Below are 20,011 nucleotides of genomic sequence, written 5' to 3' on the forward strand. Positions count from 1 at the left end.
GGTTTCTTCTGAGAGCCCTGGCCCTTGAACGGTTTGCCCTTGTAGTGCGGCCGAAAGGCACGAAAGGACCCCTGAGGGGGCCGAAAATGAGCATGCTTCTTCCCAGAAGCCCCCTTAGCCTTGGGGAAATGGGGCAAGAGAGTGCTCTTACCCCCGGTAATCCCCTTAATCAACACATCCAGGGACTCCCCAAAAAGGCGAGACCCATCATAAGGCAGATTGGCTAAGGTTTTACGTGAAGATTGGTCCACCGACCAACATTTCAACCAAACCAGGCGGCGAGACAACACCGCCACGCTGTGCACACGCGCGGCCAACGGAATCAGGTCCAGGTCCGCATCACACAGATACATGACACCCTGGTGGATCTGATCCACCATATCCAGGGTCGCCGCCGAGGCCGAATCGGCCACTAGGACGCGCCTAAGCATCTGCGTCCAACTTGCGATCGCCTGGGCCGCCATGAGAGAAGCAAACAGAGCCTTAAGCATAGAACCCGTAACAGAATAAGTATGACGGGCAAGAGACTCCAGTCTCCTATCCGTGGCATCACGGAAAACAGGGGATCCCTCTGCAGGGATCGCAGTGGCTTTGTTCAAAACCGCAATAGCATGATCCACTGGCGGAGGCACACACCACCGTTCATCAGTGGCAGGCGAGAAAGGATAACGCAGCTTAAATTTACTTGGTACCGCAAAAAGGCTTGCGCAAATCGCGCCATTGGTCCTTAACAGCGCGCTGAAAATCAGCATTGCAGGGAAAAACCTGCGGCGTCCTGCGTTTTCTCTGCGTCCCATAAGCCGCCAAGGCAGCTGGGGGACACACCTCGTCCTGCAAACGTAGCGTCTGCTTAATGGAAGCAATCAACTCATCCATGATTGCAAGCTCTTCAGGCGAGCCAGGGGGAGAATTATCAACCCCCTCAACTTCAGCCTCTACCTCAGACCCCACTAGATCAAGAGAGGAGCGGGACCCCGATAGGGGGGTCCCCGCCAGAACAGCCCCATCACCTTCACCCTCAGAATCAGAGGACAGAGCAACTCTGGGCCGTTTAGTAGATTGAGCAGCCACCAGCATTTGCACCTGTGCAGCAAGGCCAGCCACAATCGTGGCCAAATCCCCCCCTGGGGGGGAAACAGCGGTCCCCTGGCTTTCCACCAATACTGTGGGAAACTTGCCCTCCTGAGAATCCATTGCCCCTGTATGCCAGACAACCAAGGGTTAACTGCCCCCTTACAGCAAGCGCGGCAAGCGCAGCCCACCGCACCACACTCAGGCACAATGAGACCCCCACAGGGAATATACAGACTGAATACAGGCAATGGAACACAGGAATAGAAGGATAAAACCTGAGGAGACTCCGCTGCTGCTGCTGCCTCGATCGGTGCTTCCAGGAGAGAGGAAGTGATGCTGCCAGGGCGCTCTATGTAAGCCTATGGAGGCTACAAGAAAATGGCCGCCGTGCATGTAAACCATGCGGCCGGAGCGGGCGCCGGTAAAATGGCGCCGTTTGGCGCCGAAATCGCCGCTCCACAGTGCATAAAATCACACACAATATTATCCCATTATATGGATACATGTTAGATCGCCGCAGCGATCGCTGTATATGCCCCAACATGCCATTAAAAACATGCCCCACAGCACACAGCTCCTCACACTGCCCAGCCTGACATACTCAGTGTCATACAGCTCCCCCCCCCCTTGCAGCCCACAGCATGCAGCCGAGATATAGGGAGACAAGCAGTGTGATTAAAGGCAGGTTACACAGTCCCAGACTGAGACCCCCCCCAGACAGACAGGTCCCCACATAGATACACTTACCTCACATGGCGTGGGGAACCCGCACAGGCGAACAAGCCGCTGCACATGAGGCAGGGAGAGTCGCAATTCAAGACGCACACAATGGCGGTTCAGAAACCGCACAGCGTCCGGTGAGGTAGCCACCTCACCAAACATCCCTGCACCGAACAGGGATGGGTCGTTCACCGTGCCAGGAGCGTTACCTGGCTGAACGCTCGATGGCAGACTGGGAAGCCACTGACCCACGACCTGCGACCAGGGGGATCAGCCCGAGACCCAGTCCGCATGATCCTCTTCGTCCGAAGAACTAACTAATGCTGACAAAAATAACAGCTAAGTAAAGGTAGAGAGAAAACTCAAACAAAATATCAAAAAGAAGAAAGAGTCTGGGACAAAAAGTCCCAGCACAGAGAGAGCCAGCCACTCCTGACAAGCTAGACATTAAAACTGAGATATGGTTGCAGGAAGTAGGAGGGTATTGACTGAGGGGACCACCCCTTGAGGGTGGGATATGTTAAAGCTTTATTGTTAACATATTCTGTTGCCTAGCTACTCCTTCGGAGCAAAGTCTAATACCCCATATGTGACGAATATGAAGAGGCGGCGACTGTCGGAGGACGTAAGAGAAAAAAAAATTAACCCACAATTACAAACTTGAAAAATAAGAACATAGGGCATCTCTAATTGAGTTGGCAGTGTTGTTTGACTCAGGGGCATTTGCTTCACTGGACTCATTTACTGCACAATTTTCCTCATCATAGTCCTCATTATGAATTTCACAAAAATTGCGAAGCACACAACACGCTGTGATGGTAGTATTAATGTTTTGGATGTTACAGTTGTACCTTTTCATCAAGCACCGCCATCTTCCCTTGAGACGACCAAAAGCCCTCTCCAGTCATCCGTGCTTTGCTTAGCCTATGGTTGAAGACAGCCTGTGCCGGTGTTGTTTCTCTATTTTCTGGGTATGGTTTCATTAACCATTTCAGGAGAGGATACGCTGCATCCCCTATTATCATTATTGGCACATCAACATCTTGAAATCTCTCTGTGCTTTTAGAGTACAGTGTACCACTGTGGCCCCTCTGATAAAGTGATGAATTTCCAAACACTCTAGCATCGTGAACTTTGCTTTGCCAGCCGAAATTGATGTCCCAGAACCTCATTCAATGGTACTTTTTGTGGGGCGAAGATACAGCCATGACTCACAGGTACATACACTGAACACAAGCAATACTGTCAGCAGGATCATTGTACCTAACAAAGTCCCCCAGAAACCCTGACACCGCACCAGTGCAATTGCACACACACCAGCTATTCAGCAGCACACTGTCGCCGCGATGCATGCATACACCCTCTAGGCATTCCCCACATACCAGGACACTTCACCGCTATACAGCCCAGCCCTGGTAGGCTATGCAGAGGAATATGCAACAGGATTAACTATCCCTCCCGCATATTCCACGTCTGGATCAAACTCCTCTCCAATTAACCCCTATCTTACCGGATCAGCTCCTCTGCACCATATTGAGTGACACTGCTCCCCCCAACGCACCGGAGCTTCCACAAGGAACTTATCAGGCTACACACAATTATGTGAGAGGAACAAGCTCTATTTTGAAACACCCAATGTGAACTTCCCACATCCCTATTTTCTATCCCTGAAAAGTCACCATTTTTTGTACCGGCCGGTTTTTGTATCCTTGTTACATGTATGTCCGTCTTGTTTTCTGTTTATCGTTGAAACATCATAACTTGTACTAAATAAAATGGAAGGTGATGGCGCTGCTTATTTAATAAAGTGCAAATAGATATAAGATGCTAAAGTATAAATATGATTGAGGAATAAGTTAATAGATAAAAGATGCGGAGGTGAAAAACCAAGTAAAAAGATCAAACGTGTAGTGTTATAAGGGATATGAATTAATCTAAAAATAAATTTAAATATATAAAAATATTCAAAAGTATATGAGAGAAACAACCACCAGAGGGCGTAATAAATGGCAAAGTGTGACAATAAATATGCTTGTGTATATGCCAAAATAAAATAAACAATGTGAATATATGACAATGCTAAATAAATAAATAAAATATATACAAGGTGTATATTCCACAAGTGATAATATAAATAATAGTGAATAGATAAGTAAATAAATAGGTGATAAATGTGCGGGAAACTATTATGCACGGGATGGGTGTGCAAAACAACAGTTAGTATACAGTGCAACAAAAAGTGATAACAATAAATATATCAAGGTGAGTCAAAGATAAATGTGCCAAAAATAATTTTTTATATATAAATATGCAGGTGAATATAAAGGTGCGGGAAGTCTATTTGTGCAACGTGCAAAAAAATCCAAAAAATTAGTCCATAAAATAATGGTGATAGCAAAAAATATATAGGTGTACAGGATATCTTACGGTGACCCCCAAGGTGGGTGACTGGTGAGTGGCAAAGTGGCCCCTGGTAAAAAGACCTACTCACCAGATGTACCCACCCCACACAGGGGTATAGAGCGGGTACTGAAGAGGTATCTTTTGAGCCTGGATCTGTGTAGTAGTTCCCTTCCTAGGGTAGATGTGTTATGGAGTCCGGAGTGTCCTGAGTGGGGTCCGGTAGTGAATTGTGGTATCCAAAATCTCGTGGGTAAATCAAGTGTGGCCACTCAAGGGTATATGGATGGAGGAAAAAAAGGAGCTCGATAGTGTATTATCGTTATGCTAGAAAGTTTATTGTAAATTACAGCAGCAAAATGGGTACTCACATATACAATGTGGGAAAACAGCGAGGTATCAGCGTCCCGGAACGCAATGCGTTCCAACCAGAGACCGGAACCGGAAGTGACGTGACGGCGCTGTACGCGTTTCGTCATGTGACGTCTTCTGCAGCGTCCTATCACTTCCAGCGTAGGCCCTTTTGTACATGGTGGTTGCTAGGCAACAAAGTAGGCGGAAATCAACAAAGGAAGAATGATGCCGTGGGTCGTAGTATAGGGAACAGGGCGTAAGTTGATCTTAGCCAAATAGAAATCAGATGGTAAATATAAATAACAAAAACCCAGGCTAACCATTGTTGAATACTAATTAAATGAATATAAAATATAACAATATAAGAAATGTAATGTTCCGTGCCTAATAATTGAACCACCGTGTATACATACAGGGAAGGATATCTCGTACATGTTATTAAAATATATACAACAATACTTTATTAACAAATAAGATTAAGAATATGTTAAAATAAAAAAGTATTAAATTAAAATATATTACGCCATCTGGTGGATAGAATAAATAAATGAAGTACATTTGATTTAAGAACGTAGACATTGCGCCATCTAGTGGATAAATTGTTAATTGTATAAACTATTCATTTGATATAAAAAGTATATATACGATGTAAAGGTTATTAATGTTGTTACCATGAGTTTGTTAGTATGTGATTACTATCAATATGTACCAATTTATGGAAATATATAATTAAGGAGGACATCTGATTTGATATATGCTATATTGTAAAAAACATTATGGATAAAATTAGCATCAATATAAATTATTGTGTAGAAACCTTATTGGATAAGATTTTATGAATAAAAAATATTATGAATAAAAAATATATAATAATATTTTATAGGAGGATAGTACATCTAATGTGTGGAAAAATATATGTCTATTGATTATTAGAAGGATGTATCAAAATATATATAGAAAGATGTATATAAAAATAAAAAATATATATATATATAAAAATTAAGAAATGGAAGGTGAGATGACAATAGTGTGTATCGAACATTAGAATCCAGTATAATATATTAAGTTTAATAAATATGAATATGAATACATAGAGTGTAAGAATGTAATAAATGTGAATATAAAATTTATAAATAGGAAGTGATATAGTAAAAAATAGTAGACAATAAAAATATGTGATTATAAAATATATTGTGATGATAGGATGGATACTATATTCATATATAAAAATTGATAGGAAAAGGATTAAAAATTAGAAATAAAACAGTTGAGGTCTATATCTAGGTTTAATCCCCTAGGCTGGAGTGTATTAAGCCGATATATCCAGCTGGTTTCATTTTTAGAAATTTTAATTCTTTTATTTTCACCTCTCCAGTGTCCTGTAATAGAGTCAATTCCAACAAATGTAAGTCCCCTGGGATCCTTGTTGTGTGCCTCTGCAAAGTGCCTAGAGAGGCTATGTTTCGGGAATCCATTTCTTATGTTCTTGATGTGTTCTCTAATACGCACGAAAAGAGGTCTGGTGGTCCTACCGACATACTGAAGTCGGCATGGACACTCTACCAGGTAGGTCACATGGGTGGTCTGACATGTAATTAGTTTGTTAATCTTGAATTCCTCTCCACTCCATCTGGATTTAAAATATAACGTCTTTCTGGGTTGTTTATTCGTTGATTTGCAAGGTAAACATCTATTGCATCGAATAAACCCTTTTAAATCAGGAAACAGTTTCACTGGTTTGGGGGGATCAATAGCATTATGTACCAATTGATTGCGTAGATTAGGGGCTCTCCTATAGATAAACCTCGGTTGTCTAGGGAGTAATTTGGACAAGGTCTTGTCGGATTTTAGGATAGGCCAATATTTTTTCATAATCTTCTCTGTTTGTCTGAAATTTTGATGGAATCCCGTAATAAAAGCTAGCTCATTGGATTTTTTGTTGGGGACATTTTTCTTTTGTAGGAGTTCTTCCCTATTGATATTTAATGTTTTATCTCTTGTCATAATTAACTTTTGTCTGTCGTAACCCTTTTCCTCAAATCTTGTTATTAGAACATCCGTTTGTGATATATAATCTTCCACATTGTCACAATTTCTCCTGATCCTGACAAATTGGCTCTTTGGGATTCCTTCTTTCCATACAGGATGGTGACAGCTGTTAGTAGGTATGTATCCATTCCTATCTGTAGGTTTAAAATAGGTCCTACTTTTCAGTATATTATTGTCTTTAAAAATATTAAGATCCAAATAATTTATTTGATTAAAACTCCAGTCTCCTGTGAACTTAATGCCATATGGATTCTCATTCATTTTTAAAAAGAAATTATTCAAAGATTCTTCAGTCCCTTCCCATAAAATGATAATATCGTCTATATATCTTCGGTAGAATGTTAATTCTGGTATATCCTGAGTGTAAATCATCTTTTCCTCTAACATGTCCATAAATAGGTTCGCTACGCTAGGTGCGTAGCGGGCTCCCATTGCAACTCCCTTTGTTTGTAGGAAATATTCATTTTTATGCCAAAAGAAGTTGCTACTCATGGTGAGTTTTAAACCATCCAGGATATATTTTATTTGTGTTTGTTTTAACTTGCTACGTTCGTGTAAGGCAATATCTACCGCTTTTAATCCATCACTTTGTTTGATGCTGGTATAAAGGGAATTAGCATCTATTGTAGCCAAGATACATCCTTCTGGTAATTGTACTTCTTTGAGTGCTTTAATCAACTCTGAACTATCTTTAAGGTAAGATTTCCCCATCTTTACAGCTGGTTGTAGGTATCCATCCAGATATTCGCCCAATCTAGAAAACAAGGAGTCCACCCCACTCACAATGGGTCTCCCCGGGGGTTTGACAGGGTCCTTATGTATTTTAGGCAAATAGTACAATACTGGGATCTTACTTGAATCAGGTATCAGGTATTGTGCTTCCTTTTTATCCAATATTCCTATTTCTTTGCCTTTGTTAATGAATTCTTTAAGTTTCTTCCTATATATCTTGGTTGGATTCCTTTTCAGTTTTTCATAGGTGCCTTCCACTCTTAATAGATTGTTCATTTCTTCTTCGTAGTCATTTTTGTTCAGAATTACTAATCCCCCTCCTTTATCTGCGGGTCGAATAATGATTCCTTTTCTGTCTTCTAGTTGTTTGATTGCAGATTTAACCTGATTGTACTTTTTATGTGGTTTTTTAATCTTCCTCAGGTCCTCCTCCACCATTTTCTTGAATGCGCTAATACATTCACCTCCAGGTACTTTTGGATTAAAAATTGAGTTATTTCTGAGACCTGAGTGTACAAAATTGGGGTCAGGAATAGTGGGTGTGTGTCCTTTTAGTTTAAAAAATTTCTTAATATTCAGTTTTCTTAAAAATTTGTGAAGATCAATAAAAATTTCAAAGGGGTCCGCATCTTTGGTGGGGGCGAATTTAAGGCCAAGATCTAAAAGCTGAAGTTCGTCATCATTAAAAACTATATCCGTGAGGTTAAAAATACCTTGCCCTAAAATTCTCGCCTTCGTTTTCTTCCTCCCACCTCTCTTACCCCTCTTACGTCTTCTTCTTCCCAATAATGGTTTTGTTGATTGGGTCTCATGTATCCTCCTGGGGGTGGTGGTCCCCTCCATTGATTCTGGTAGTCTCCTCCTCTGTATGTATTGGGTCTTCTGTCTTCGTGATAATTGTGGTTCCATCTCGTCTGTTGGTCTTGTGGTCCTCTCCATCTCGTTCCTCCTTGTGGCCTGTACCACCCTTGTTGTCTGTAAGAGGGTGGTGGTCTTCTTTGGTGGCCTCCACGGAAAAAATCCCTTTGCATATTGTAGTTCGGTCTATCCCTATAATCTCTGCCTGGAGTATATGTATCCATCCTGGCTAACGGAGAAAATCTGTTATGCATAGGTAAATTAAAATTTCTGTGATTAGGTGTATCATTTCTATTAAAATCTCTGGGTGGTGTACGTGGTCTTTCTTGTACTCTGGGTTGATTCCTGGGTGGTATGAGTCTATTTTCTTGGGTAGTAGGTATGGTGTCTTCTATGTCTCTATTGGGTCTAAAGGTGAAAACTTGTGGGGTCCTAGGAGCTGGAGTAGCTATAGATTCTTCGTATTCATCTTCATCTACTGATGTATCTCTGGACTCAAAAGCATTAGGAGTGGTAGGAATTTCCATTTCTTCTTCCGCTACTTGCCATTTGTACACTTTGGAACTTTTATAGTCAGTGACATCTCTGCTATACTTTTTTTGCTTTTTCTGTTGTATAGCCGAGTCATATTTTGCAATATATGTTTGGAGTTCTTTTTCTTTGTCTTTATATTCCTTATGCAGTGAAAATGGAATGAGTGCCGTTTTCAGGTCTGTTATCTGTGTTTCAATATTCCTTAGTTTGGTCTGTCTCCTTTTGATAATGAGTGTAAGGAGATCTGTTTCGCACCGATTGAAGAATATATACCATTCTTCTGTTAAGGTAATATCATTAAGACCATCATTGGGGTTGACATCCCACCTTAGTCGTCTGGGGGTAATTTTATCTCTAATGTACATTTCTAAAGTGGAAATGTCCCACCAGACCCTAAGTTGTTTTTCAAGGGCATGTTTAAGTTGTTTGAAAAGCCCGTCCATGTCTTGTCTATTGGTTACTCTTTCCTGATTAAAAATATAACACTACACGTTTGATCTTTTTACTTGGTTTTTCACCTCCGCATCTTTTATCTATTAACTTATTCCTCAATCATATTTATACTTTAGCATCTTATATCTATTTGCACTTTATTAAATAAGCAGCGCCATCACCTTCCATTTTATTTATCTCTTTATAGCCTTTGGCTATAGTTTAAGGGAGGCTGCAGCTTATTTGTGCATATATTGTTACAATCCCTTGATATCCTTAGCGCGGATTTATTTATCCACATATCATAACTTGTACTGCACAGTGTGCATTTCACACAATATTATCTTAAATTAAATTGACCTATTATCACATCATTTATGTGTTACCTTGTGCATCATTCACCCTCCATACAAACCAACTTTTTTCTGCGACCTACGCAGAGCACTTTTCCTATATATACTACCACCCCTTTTAGAAAGACAGAATAAAAGCCTTTACGGTTATAATAGTCCACTGGACTGTCTGGTGGACATAAAATACCAATGTGGGTACCATCAATAGCCCCACCACAATGTGGGAAACTCCAATGGTCACGAAAACCTTGCATGATGACCTTGAATTCATCCTCAGAAGGTGTTTTGATGTACACTTGGAGTGATTCCTGTACAATGACTGATGTAACATATTTTGTTACCAATACAAGCAGTGGAAACTTCAATCCCAAATAAATTTGAAATTGACCTGAATTCCTGGTTTGTAGCCAGCCTCCAAATACATATCGCAACTTGCTGTTTGTTCCACAGACAATGGTCTTCTAAATCTGGTGAGATGTCTTTCCAGATGTGGCTTGAGGATATCACATAGCTGCATGAATGTGGTCCTCTTCATCCTAAAATTCTTGCACCATTCATCTGTCCAGTTGGTTAGGACATGATTCCACCACACACCAGATCGATGACGTATCCAAATTCTCCTATGACATGACAGAAAACACACACACACATATATATATATGATTCTCTTATTTTATATATATATGTATGTGTGTATATATCTATATGTGTGTATGTACAAATATATGTGTATATATATTTATATATATATATATATATATATATATATATATATATATGCACACATATATATGTATACACATACATACAAATATATTTAACAATTATTTATATATATATATATATATATATATATATATATACACATACAGGGCTTGACAAATTTGCCTGAAATCTAGGAGCCAGCTAAAAAAGTTAGGGCCCAGTTTTTTTTTTTTTTTTAACTAACAACCAAGCTTTATTTAATAAAACGGATACTAAATTTACACATATATACGACTAGAACCCCACTCTCCTCTATAGCGCAATTGGATGGAAACAGACTGTCTGTTTCTTTCCATCCGATGCCATCTGATCGGATCCACGGGATGGATAGAAAATAGAACCACCATCCGTCTGTTTTTGGCGGGCAGGGTCAGATGGCGGCAGATTACCGCTCCATAGAGGAGACTGAACGGTCCGATCAGGTCTGCCTGAAAAACTGACAGGCGGACCTGATCAGACAGCCCGTGTGAAAGGGGCCTTCGGCTGTGGCACGGCGATGAGGAAAAAAAAAAAAAAAAAGATATTATTTTTATATATATATATATATATATATATATATATATATATATATATATATATATATATATATATATATATATATATATATATATATATATCATTTTTTTTTTAATAATAAGAATTGAAAAAAAAAAAGAAAACATTTTTTTATTTTTTTTAATAATTAAAAAAAAAAGAAAAAATTATTATTATTTATTTTTTTTACATGTAAAAAATTAATTAATAATAATAACCACACTCCCTGTCCACTTACCTTTAAGCAAAGGTAACTGGACAGAGAGATGAAGCCTTAAAAAACTTCCATCTCTTCTCCTCTTTGGAAGGAGAAGGGAAGGCATTGAGAACATGCATTACTCCCGGCCACCACAAGAGGGCGCCAGTTCCCCAGCTTCTCATCTCACAGAAGAAGGCCGAAAAGCCGGGGACTCAATTTTTGGACGGCGCGGAAGTCCGTGAACTCGAAGAGGAGGTGGGGGGCGCAAAAGGGACAGGACACCTCCTGCAGGGCACCCCAGGTGCCAGGTCGCTAATTCTAGTCTCAAATGCGACCTGGGGCCTGGGATTTGTCGAGGCCTGTATATATATATATATATATATATATATATATATATATATATATATATATATATATATATATATATATATATATATGTGTGTGTGTATACATATATATACACACACACACACACACACATTTTATATATATATATATATATATTTATTATAAGAGAAACACACACATATATATATGTGTGTGTGTGTGTGAGAGGGAAAACACTGTGTCAATGTGTGTGCACTTTTACCTTGATGACAAGCGGGATCGATGAATTACAAGCAAAGAGATGATTTCTGTATGCCTTCTCACAAATTGACGTCGGCGGAAAGCACGTTGTCGTTGAAAAGATTGGAGTATATTTGCGGCAGACAGACGCAAGTGCGTTTCTATATTTTTTCAATAAAAAATAGAGAATCAAACATAGAACAGTGAAGCTAGCAATTCCTTCCATTTTGGCTCCTTCTTGTTTACAGCAGTTGCCAGGACACATGAGTATGCGCCTGCTGCAGCTTGATGATGCAAGCGTACCGCAGTTCGCATACAGAAATCTAATGTGAACACAGTCCATCGGGGGCAGCGGGAGGGGGGAGCAATCGAACTCTGGTTCGGATCAGGCAAATCGCACCAAGTGTGAAAACGCCCTCAAACTATATAAGTTTTAAAGATACATTATATCGTGTGTAAGAAAATATGAGTAATAATTATACATATATTATGTATACATATATATTTAGGAATGTTATATCACATTTTGGTTTTATATTCTTGCACATAATAATCTTACTTAGAGTGAAACTAATTACTTCATTTTAAGGTATATAAAAGGAGTGTTTATGTAAGTTTGTGTTTAAGTGTTTATGGTCATCATAAATACTATATCCTAGACGCAATGTCTGACAGTAATGACAGAATCCAAGTAATTAATGGATCTTCACTATCCAAGAGGTCGGGATAGGTCATCAGTAGAATAATAGTATTGTATGTTTTATGCTGAATCTAATAAGCAATACGATACTGCCCCCTTTGGAGATACTACTAAATGCAGTCTCGGGGTAAAATTAGTTATTTCCAATAAATATATATATATTGTATTAAAAATATATCTTTATAAATGGCTTTACCAGATCCAGTCCCTGCCAAGATGAGTGATGGAGATATTAGATTGACATGTATATATATTATGAGAGTATGGACAAGTTTATGTTGTGTTTATGAATATTCTTAAATATAAAGAAATCATCATTTCATTTTAATATGCAAAATATTGGGTTATTAGTAGAGGCGTGACAATGACCTCACCAGTTAATGGATAAATGTCCCAACCAATGGGGATAATGTTCCTCCCTCTGGTTTTAACTTATGGTAATTTTAATAGTCCTTTGTTCAATACAATATAAAAAGGAGAACCCAGATGTAATAGGACACATTACATTACTGACAACACTCATTACACCTACAACACACACGCTACTCACATCCATCCATATACTCATCTATACATACTCCATCTTGCTCCATCATTTATCTGAAACTTTGAGGGACGCCAAACGAAAATCCTCCCTAACTGGCCACCATTTTAAGAAGGCATCCATCTTAAGGACTCTGGTAACGACCATTTGAAGCTAGCAGCCTTTTATCCTTGTTTGCCTTCTTTAATCAAAATAAAGTAATTTTAAAACGGTACTGCACCATCCGGAGCTTGTTTATCTTGTTTCCCTAAATCTGACCTGGAGGACCTTGAGGACCCTATTCGCCCAGCGTGGGGGATTCCGGTTTAGAGGGATCAGAGCCCAGCAGTCACCATTTCTCTGACCTGGAGGGTCATAAAAGCATTATTGGTCTCTTTGTCGTAAGGCAGTTGAGACCCATCATATCTGGTGAGTTTACACCTTATCCTTTTTGAAGTCACCTTTATGATTGGATTTCCTGGACCATTGCACTTGCACTTTTTTTGGCACTCTTTTGGATTATTTGTTACTGAGTCACTTATGAACTATTTTGGACTTCACTTGGCACATTATTTATATTGCTATATATTTATGCATTTTTTCACTGTGCATTTTTTATGAACTATTTTGGACTTCACTTGGCACACTATTTATATTGCTATATATTTATGCGTTTTCTCACTGTGTATTTTTTAAGGGTATAGATTTTAGACATTTATGATATTAGCCTTTTTTAATTTTAATTTATCCCTACCTGCCCCTTTCCTACCAGCAAGCGCTATATTATCCTATTTAGTTTGGGGTTTTTTCTTACAATCACTTTGCACCTTATAGCAGCTGCTTTTACACTCATTTATTTTATATTTATTAGTGTATCCACCCGTTTAACTAGGCACTCCTAGGCGCGAGGAATATATTCGTTTGAATATATATATTTTTAAAGAAGAAGAATGTGTAATTAGCTCCGACTGATATCTCACACAGAGGAGGAGGGGGAGGTGACAGGCAGTTCACACAGATTCTACACAATCCCCACCCCCACTGAATGCTGCCAGTACAGAACATCTGCAGCCCTCTGCCACCTTCTTTATACTGAACAGGAAAGCCTCAGCCAATACTGCCTGCCAGCCTTCTGCTATTTCAGAGGAGACTACAGTAGTAATTGTCGGCTCGCGTTGTTGTGATGAACAATGCTGGAGAGGAGCACCATCATCCACAAAAGCAACAGTCTACAACAGGCATCACTAAATGGCGGACCAGGGTCTGGATCCGGACCCAGTAAAAGTCCTATCAGGACCGCAGCCTCGCCACAATCCTGTTCCCTGAGTGTCCTCTCCCCGCTGCCGGCTTGCCTGCCTGCCGCTATCATCTTTAATTGAGGGCACAACATGGGAGGCACAGCAGGTCTGTCCCTTTCATACCATTGTATCGCTCCTCCCTCCCCCCCCCCTTCCCCCACTGCCCTACCTTATTCACCCAATACGGGAAGCACGGCAGGTCTGGACAAAGGACGGGACTTTTTATCTTAGGAAGCGGGTAGGTCCGGGCAAACAATCACTTTACAATCCTTGAATATGAAAAGTCCCACACTTTGTCCAGACCTGCCATGCTACCCATCTTGTGTGAAAAGGGTAGGGCAGTGTGGGGAGGGGGGGAGGAAGGGGGGAATACTGCAATGTTATGAAAGGAACAGCAGTCTGTTTTATCGAGGGAGGACTGTGAGGGGGGGCTGTAAAGAGGGGTCTGTGGTGAGAGGTCTGTGATTTGGGAGGTTGTGATGGGTAGGGATCTGTGATGGGTGCGGCTGTGATGGGGCGGTCTGTGATGTAAAAGGGGGGGGATGTGATGTGAAGGGGGGACTGATGATACTGATATAAAAAGGGGTCTGTGGTGTGAAGAGGGGACTGAGGACACTGATGTAAGGGCCTGTTCACACTTGTTAGTGACCTATGTTTTTCTGTGCTAGAAAAATACAGGTCTTTGCAAGGGCAAAAGAAATCAATGTGTCTGTGTCCTGTTCACACTGCAACAGTGGGCCTGGGTGCTAAGCAGTGAGGTGCAAAATGCATACTGCGTGCATTTTTATGCAATGGATTGGAGCTCACCTGAAGGCTCCATGTACAGTTTCTTTTCACTATAACTGAGCTGTGGTGCTTAAAAATGAATGCAATGTAATATTAAAATTTATATAACGTTGGAAGAAAAAAAAAAGGACAAAGTGCAATTATGCACATAAACGTGCACTGCCACACCAGTTCCTTCACCTCACACTAACAGGTGTCCAAACAGTAGAACCCTGCATCCCAGGATGTTTGGGCCCTAAAGGTTGTGGGGTGGGGGGGTGGGAGCGGTGACTTGCACGGGAAGCTGTAATGTAAAGGATCTGAGTCATAGCACCAATAGGACACTTGGACCTCCACTGAAAGAAAATTTTACTGACCGGACCCCAGTGAATTTTAATTCAGTACCCCTGGCCTACAACAACACATTCTAGCTACTACACTAGTCTATCCAAAATAGAATGTGGATGGGTCTGGGCTCAGTTGTGAGCGTGAGACTAGTGTAGTAGTAGGCAGCTTGCACTGTTGGGAGTAGGTGTTTTGTGAATGACACCAGTTGCTACTGTAGGCTCTCTCTTTCAAAATTGGTGGTGGCTGTGTTTGAGCTAAGCCTTTTCTTTACCAATGGACCTGTTTACACCAGTGGCCGTGTCCTACCATGGCTGCTGGTGTGCACTTGGAAGTAAATGCCTACATCATCTCGTCATCTAGTGGGACAGATCTAGCAGGGATTTAGCCCCGTTTCACATTTGTGCGTGTGCGGGGTTCGCATGTAATGTCGGAGCGCACTGCTCCGACATTACATGCGATCGGCTGTGCGGTGCGAGTTTAGCCATACAAACTGTATGGCTAAATTCGCATCGCACCCGCAGCAAACACGCACAGGAGGCATTTTTGCAGCCGCATCAGGATCGGATCGCACAGCAGTTCACACTTGTGCAATCCGATCCTGTGCGAACTGCACGATCGCACTGCGATATGCGATCAAACTGGGGGTGTCGTTAAGATTACATTGACACCCCCAGCGGATCGCATATGGCAGTGTGAACTGCCGGGGGTGCGTGTGCGATGCGGGAACAGGCTGCGAATTCGCAGCCTTCCCGCATCGCATAAATGTGAACCGAGCCTGAAGGAGGATTACTCTCCCTGCTGGTCACTCTACATGACACACATTCCACAAGCTGGAGGGGCATGCCTAGTACTGTGACTGGTAGCAGCTTCTCTGGAAAGACTCAATACAGCAGCATGCACGCCTGTATATTAAGGGCATCAGAGTCTTGCTTGCTCGTCCTCCTAATCTTTCACTGAGGCCGGAAGCAAGCATGCTAAGTCACATGACATCAATATAAGGGATCCAAAAAAAGGTATTTGGGAGACTTTTATTATCACTTTAACCACTTGCCAACTAGCCGCCATACTTATACTGTGGCAGGTCAGCTCTGTCCAGCAAAACGACCTACCTGTACGTTGCTTTGTGAAACAGCTGGTGGGGGGCGCGCATGCGTCGGATGGCCACAGGGGAAGCCATTCAGCGGGTCTGGCGACCACGATGCTTACCGGGCACCCGCGATCGCTCCCCATGAAGACAGAACGTCAGTCTGCCGATGTAAACATGGCAGACCGCTGCTCTGTCAGTAATGAACACAGGGAACCTGTGTTCCTCCTATTTAGGAACACAGGTCTCTGTGTTCATCCAGCAAGTCCATCCCCCACACACTTAGAAAGCACCCCCTAGGGACACAGCCTGTGTCATTATTACAATGTCATTATTACAGTGCAAATTTTTTTAACACTGATTACTGTAGTAATGTCACTGGTCTCCCAAAAAGTGTAAAAAAATGTCAGTTAGGGGTCCGATCTGTCCGCCGCAATGTCGCAGTCTAGCTACAAATCGCAGATCGCCGCCATTACTAGTAAATAAATAAATAAAAATTACAAATCTTTCCCCCAGTTTGTAGATGCGATAACTTTTGTGCGAACCAATCAAAATACGCTTATTTGGATTTTTTGGACCAAAAATATGTAGCAAAATACAAATTGGCCTAAAATGATATATAAATTTGATTTTACATTTTTTTTTATTGGGAATGTTATATAGCAGAATGTGAAAAATATTGTTTTTTTTTTCAGAATTGGTATTTTTTTGTTTATGGTGCAAAAAATAAAAACCGCACAAGTGAAATACCACCAAAAGAAAGCTCTATTTGTGGGGAAAAAAAAGGACATAAATTTTATTTGGGTACAGCGTCGCACGACCACACAATTGTCAGTTAAAAAGGGTGTAAACCCTCTCTTATAACTTGTACCTATAGGCAAGCCTTTCATAAGGTTTACCTATAGGTGCTGTAAATATCTCCTAAACTTGCATAGTTTAGGAGATATTTACTTTTAATGCAGCCAATGGCGTCATCGGCGCTTGCGCTCTGAAGGAACAGGCACCTGTGCAATTCCCCGAGAGCCCTGTGCCGTGAACGGCAGCTCCAGCGCATGTCATGTCATCGCACCTCCGGCCAATCAGATGGCCGGAGAATGAGAACCAGGAAGGCCGAACATGTCGGCCGTTCTTTCGCTGAGCGGGCGGCTATGCAGAGGCTTCGTTCTAAGGTAAGTTTTTCATAATGAGCTAGTATGCGATGCATACTAGCTCATTATGCCTTTGTCTTACAGGGTTTTTTTCAAAAAGATTTTGGGGGGGTTTACTTCCTCTTTAGTGCCGGTTCACATTATTGCGGTTTGCGAGATCGCATGTAATTCGGAGCGCACTGCTCCTAAATTACATGCAATCTCATGACGGATGCAAGTTCAGCCATACACTTTGTATGGCTGAATTTGCAGCGCATCCGCAGCAAACTCGCACATGAGGCATTTTTTGAGCCGCATCAGAATCGGATCACACAGTGGTTCACACTTGTGCGATCCGATTCTGTGCGAACTTGCAGATCGCACTGCGATATGCGATCGCAACTGGGGGTGTCATTAACTTTTAATTGACACCCCCTGTGTATCGCATATGGCAGTGTGAACTGCCAGATGTGCGATGCGGGAACAAGCTGCATATTCGCAGCGTTCCTGCATCGCACAAGTGTGAACCGAGCCTTAACCACTTTACAACCACCCGCCAGTTATACTGCGCCACCGCTTCTGCTCGTCAGTTATACTGCTGACGAGCAGAAGCGGCGGCGGCGCGCTTCTGCTCGTCAGCAGGGAAGCCGATGCATCGGGGCAGGCGGCTCCGATTGCTGTCTGATACCCGCGATCGTTCCCCGCTGAGAGAGAAGAGCGCTCAGCTGTTGTAAACACAGCTGAGCGTTCTTCTACCTGGAAAGATCACAGAGCCCCTGTGATCCTTCTATATAGGATCACAGTTCTCTATGGCCATTCCACAAGCCACGCCCTCCACAATTAGAAACATGCCCCTAGGTACACATTTAACCCCTTGATCACCCATAGTGTTAACCCCTTCCCTGCCAGTGCCATTATTACAGTAACAGTGCATATTTTTAGCACTGATTACTGTAGTAATGTCACTGGTCCCCCCAAAAGTGTCAAAAATGTCAGTCAGGGGTCCGATCTGTCTGCCGCAATGTTGCAGTCCCGCAAAAAATTGCAGATCACCGCCATTACTAGTAAAAAAAAAAGCAATAAAAATGACATAAATCTTTCCTGTAGTTAGCAACCGTGATAACTTTTGCGCAAACCAATCAAAATACGCTTATTAGGCCTCTTTCACACGGTCGCTCCGTGTGAAAGCTCCGCTGCAGGACTTTTTTTTTTTTTTTCACGGAGCGGATGACATTTGTGTCATCCGCTCCGTATGTCCGCATATCATCCCATCCGTTTGCGGATGATATACGGACATAATGTAAGTCTATGGGATTTTCCTTCCTTTCCGTTTTTTGAACGGAGGAAAAATAGGGTTCTGTTCCGTTCCAAAAAACGGAACAGAACTGAAAGGAGGAAAATCGGATGTCAGCGGATGGTATTCCGTTGACATCCGCAATGCCATAGACTTACATTATGTCCGCAAATCATCCGTAAAAAAATAGGATGATTTGCGGACACACAGAGCGGCCGTGTGAAAGAGCCCTTAGGATTTTTTTTGACCAAAATTATGTAGCAAAATACAAATTGGCCTAAAATGATATAAAAATTAGATTTTTACTTTTTTTTTTTCTTGGGAATGTTATATAGCAGAAAGTGAAAAATATTGTTTTTTTTTTTTTTCAGAATTGTAGATTTTTTTGTTTATAGCACAAAAGATAAAATCCGCAGAGGTGATCAAATACCACCAAAAGGAAGCTCTATTAGTGGGGAAAAAGGACATCAATTTTATTTGGGTACAGCGTCGCACGACTGTACAATTGTCAGTTAAAATAACGCAGTGCCGAATTGCAAAGAATGGCTGGTCATTAATGGTTGAAATCTTCTGGTTCACAAGTGGTTAAGGTAAACACTGACATAGTTGGCATCTTGCAAATCACCCCATACACCGTTATGCCAGGCAGTGGCAGTACATTATGTGGCATACCAGGTGGTGCCCCCCCTGCAGGAAGTGTCTCCCCCATATCTGGGAATGGTGGCATGCTTTTATTCTAATGTGTACACTGAAGGCGAACTAAATGTCACACACACGGGGGGGGGGGGGTTAGTGAATAAAGCAGTCACATCTCTGGACACCAGCTCCTCCAATATAACAAGTAAGCCAGGCATGGAGCACATATAACAGTGCTCTACACATGCTTATCTTGGGCGGGGTCTACCTCCAGTATCCAGTGGGCCAGGATCTCTTGCATGTCCTCGGTGACTTCAGGCTGATGACACCGGCCGCCTGCACTCTCCATCCTTTGCCGCCTCTCATGGGATAAGAGGTTACAGAGAACTCGGGGATCCCGGACTAGCTGCGAGTCTGGCAGAGCTCGGAGCACCCTCTCTCCTTCACACGCCATGATTCTGAACGCCCGCGAAGAGCCGCGCTTTCGAGCGAGGACACGCCCACAGGGAAGAGCCGCACGCTAGAGTTAGGACACGCCCACAGGGAAGAGTTGAGATCTAGAGGGAGGACACGCCCACAGAGAAGAGCCGCGCTCTAGAAGGATGACACGCCCACAGAGATGAGCCGCGCGCTAGGAGGAGGACACGCCCACAGGTGGCCTCACA

The 20,011-nt window shown here is 42.0% G+C and overlaps 1 protein-coding gene across 1 annotated transcript in view; it reads right to left on the reverse strand.

Annotated features, from left to right (window-relative positions):
• CCND3 (cyclin D3) overlaps positions 1–19,800 on the reverse strand; it is a gene marked incomplete at both ends in the record, with an annotated part of 88,908 nt that extends 69,108 nt beyond the window's left edge. The window contains one exon of the mRNA XM_082248033.1: positions 19,615–19,800. Within this exon, the coding sequence (XP_082104159.1) occupies positions 19,615–19,800 (186 nt within the window). The remainder of the gene's footprint in view (positions 1–19,614) is intronic.
• Between the last annotated feature and the right edge of the window lie 211 nt (positions 19,801–20,011).

This window comes from Pelophylax lessonae, assembly GCF_965119305.1.
Source record: "Pelophylax lessonae genome assembly, chromosome: 2".
NCBI lineage: Eukaryota > Metazoa > Chordata > Amphibia > Anura > Ranidae > Pelophylax > Pelophylax lessonae.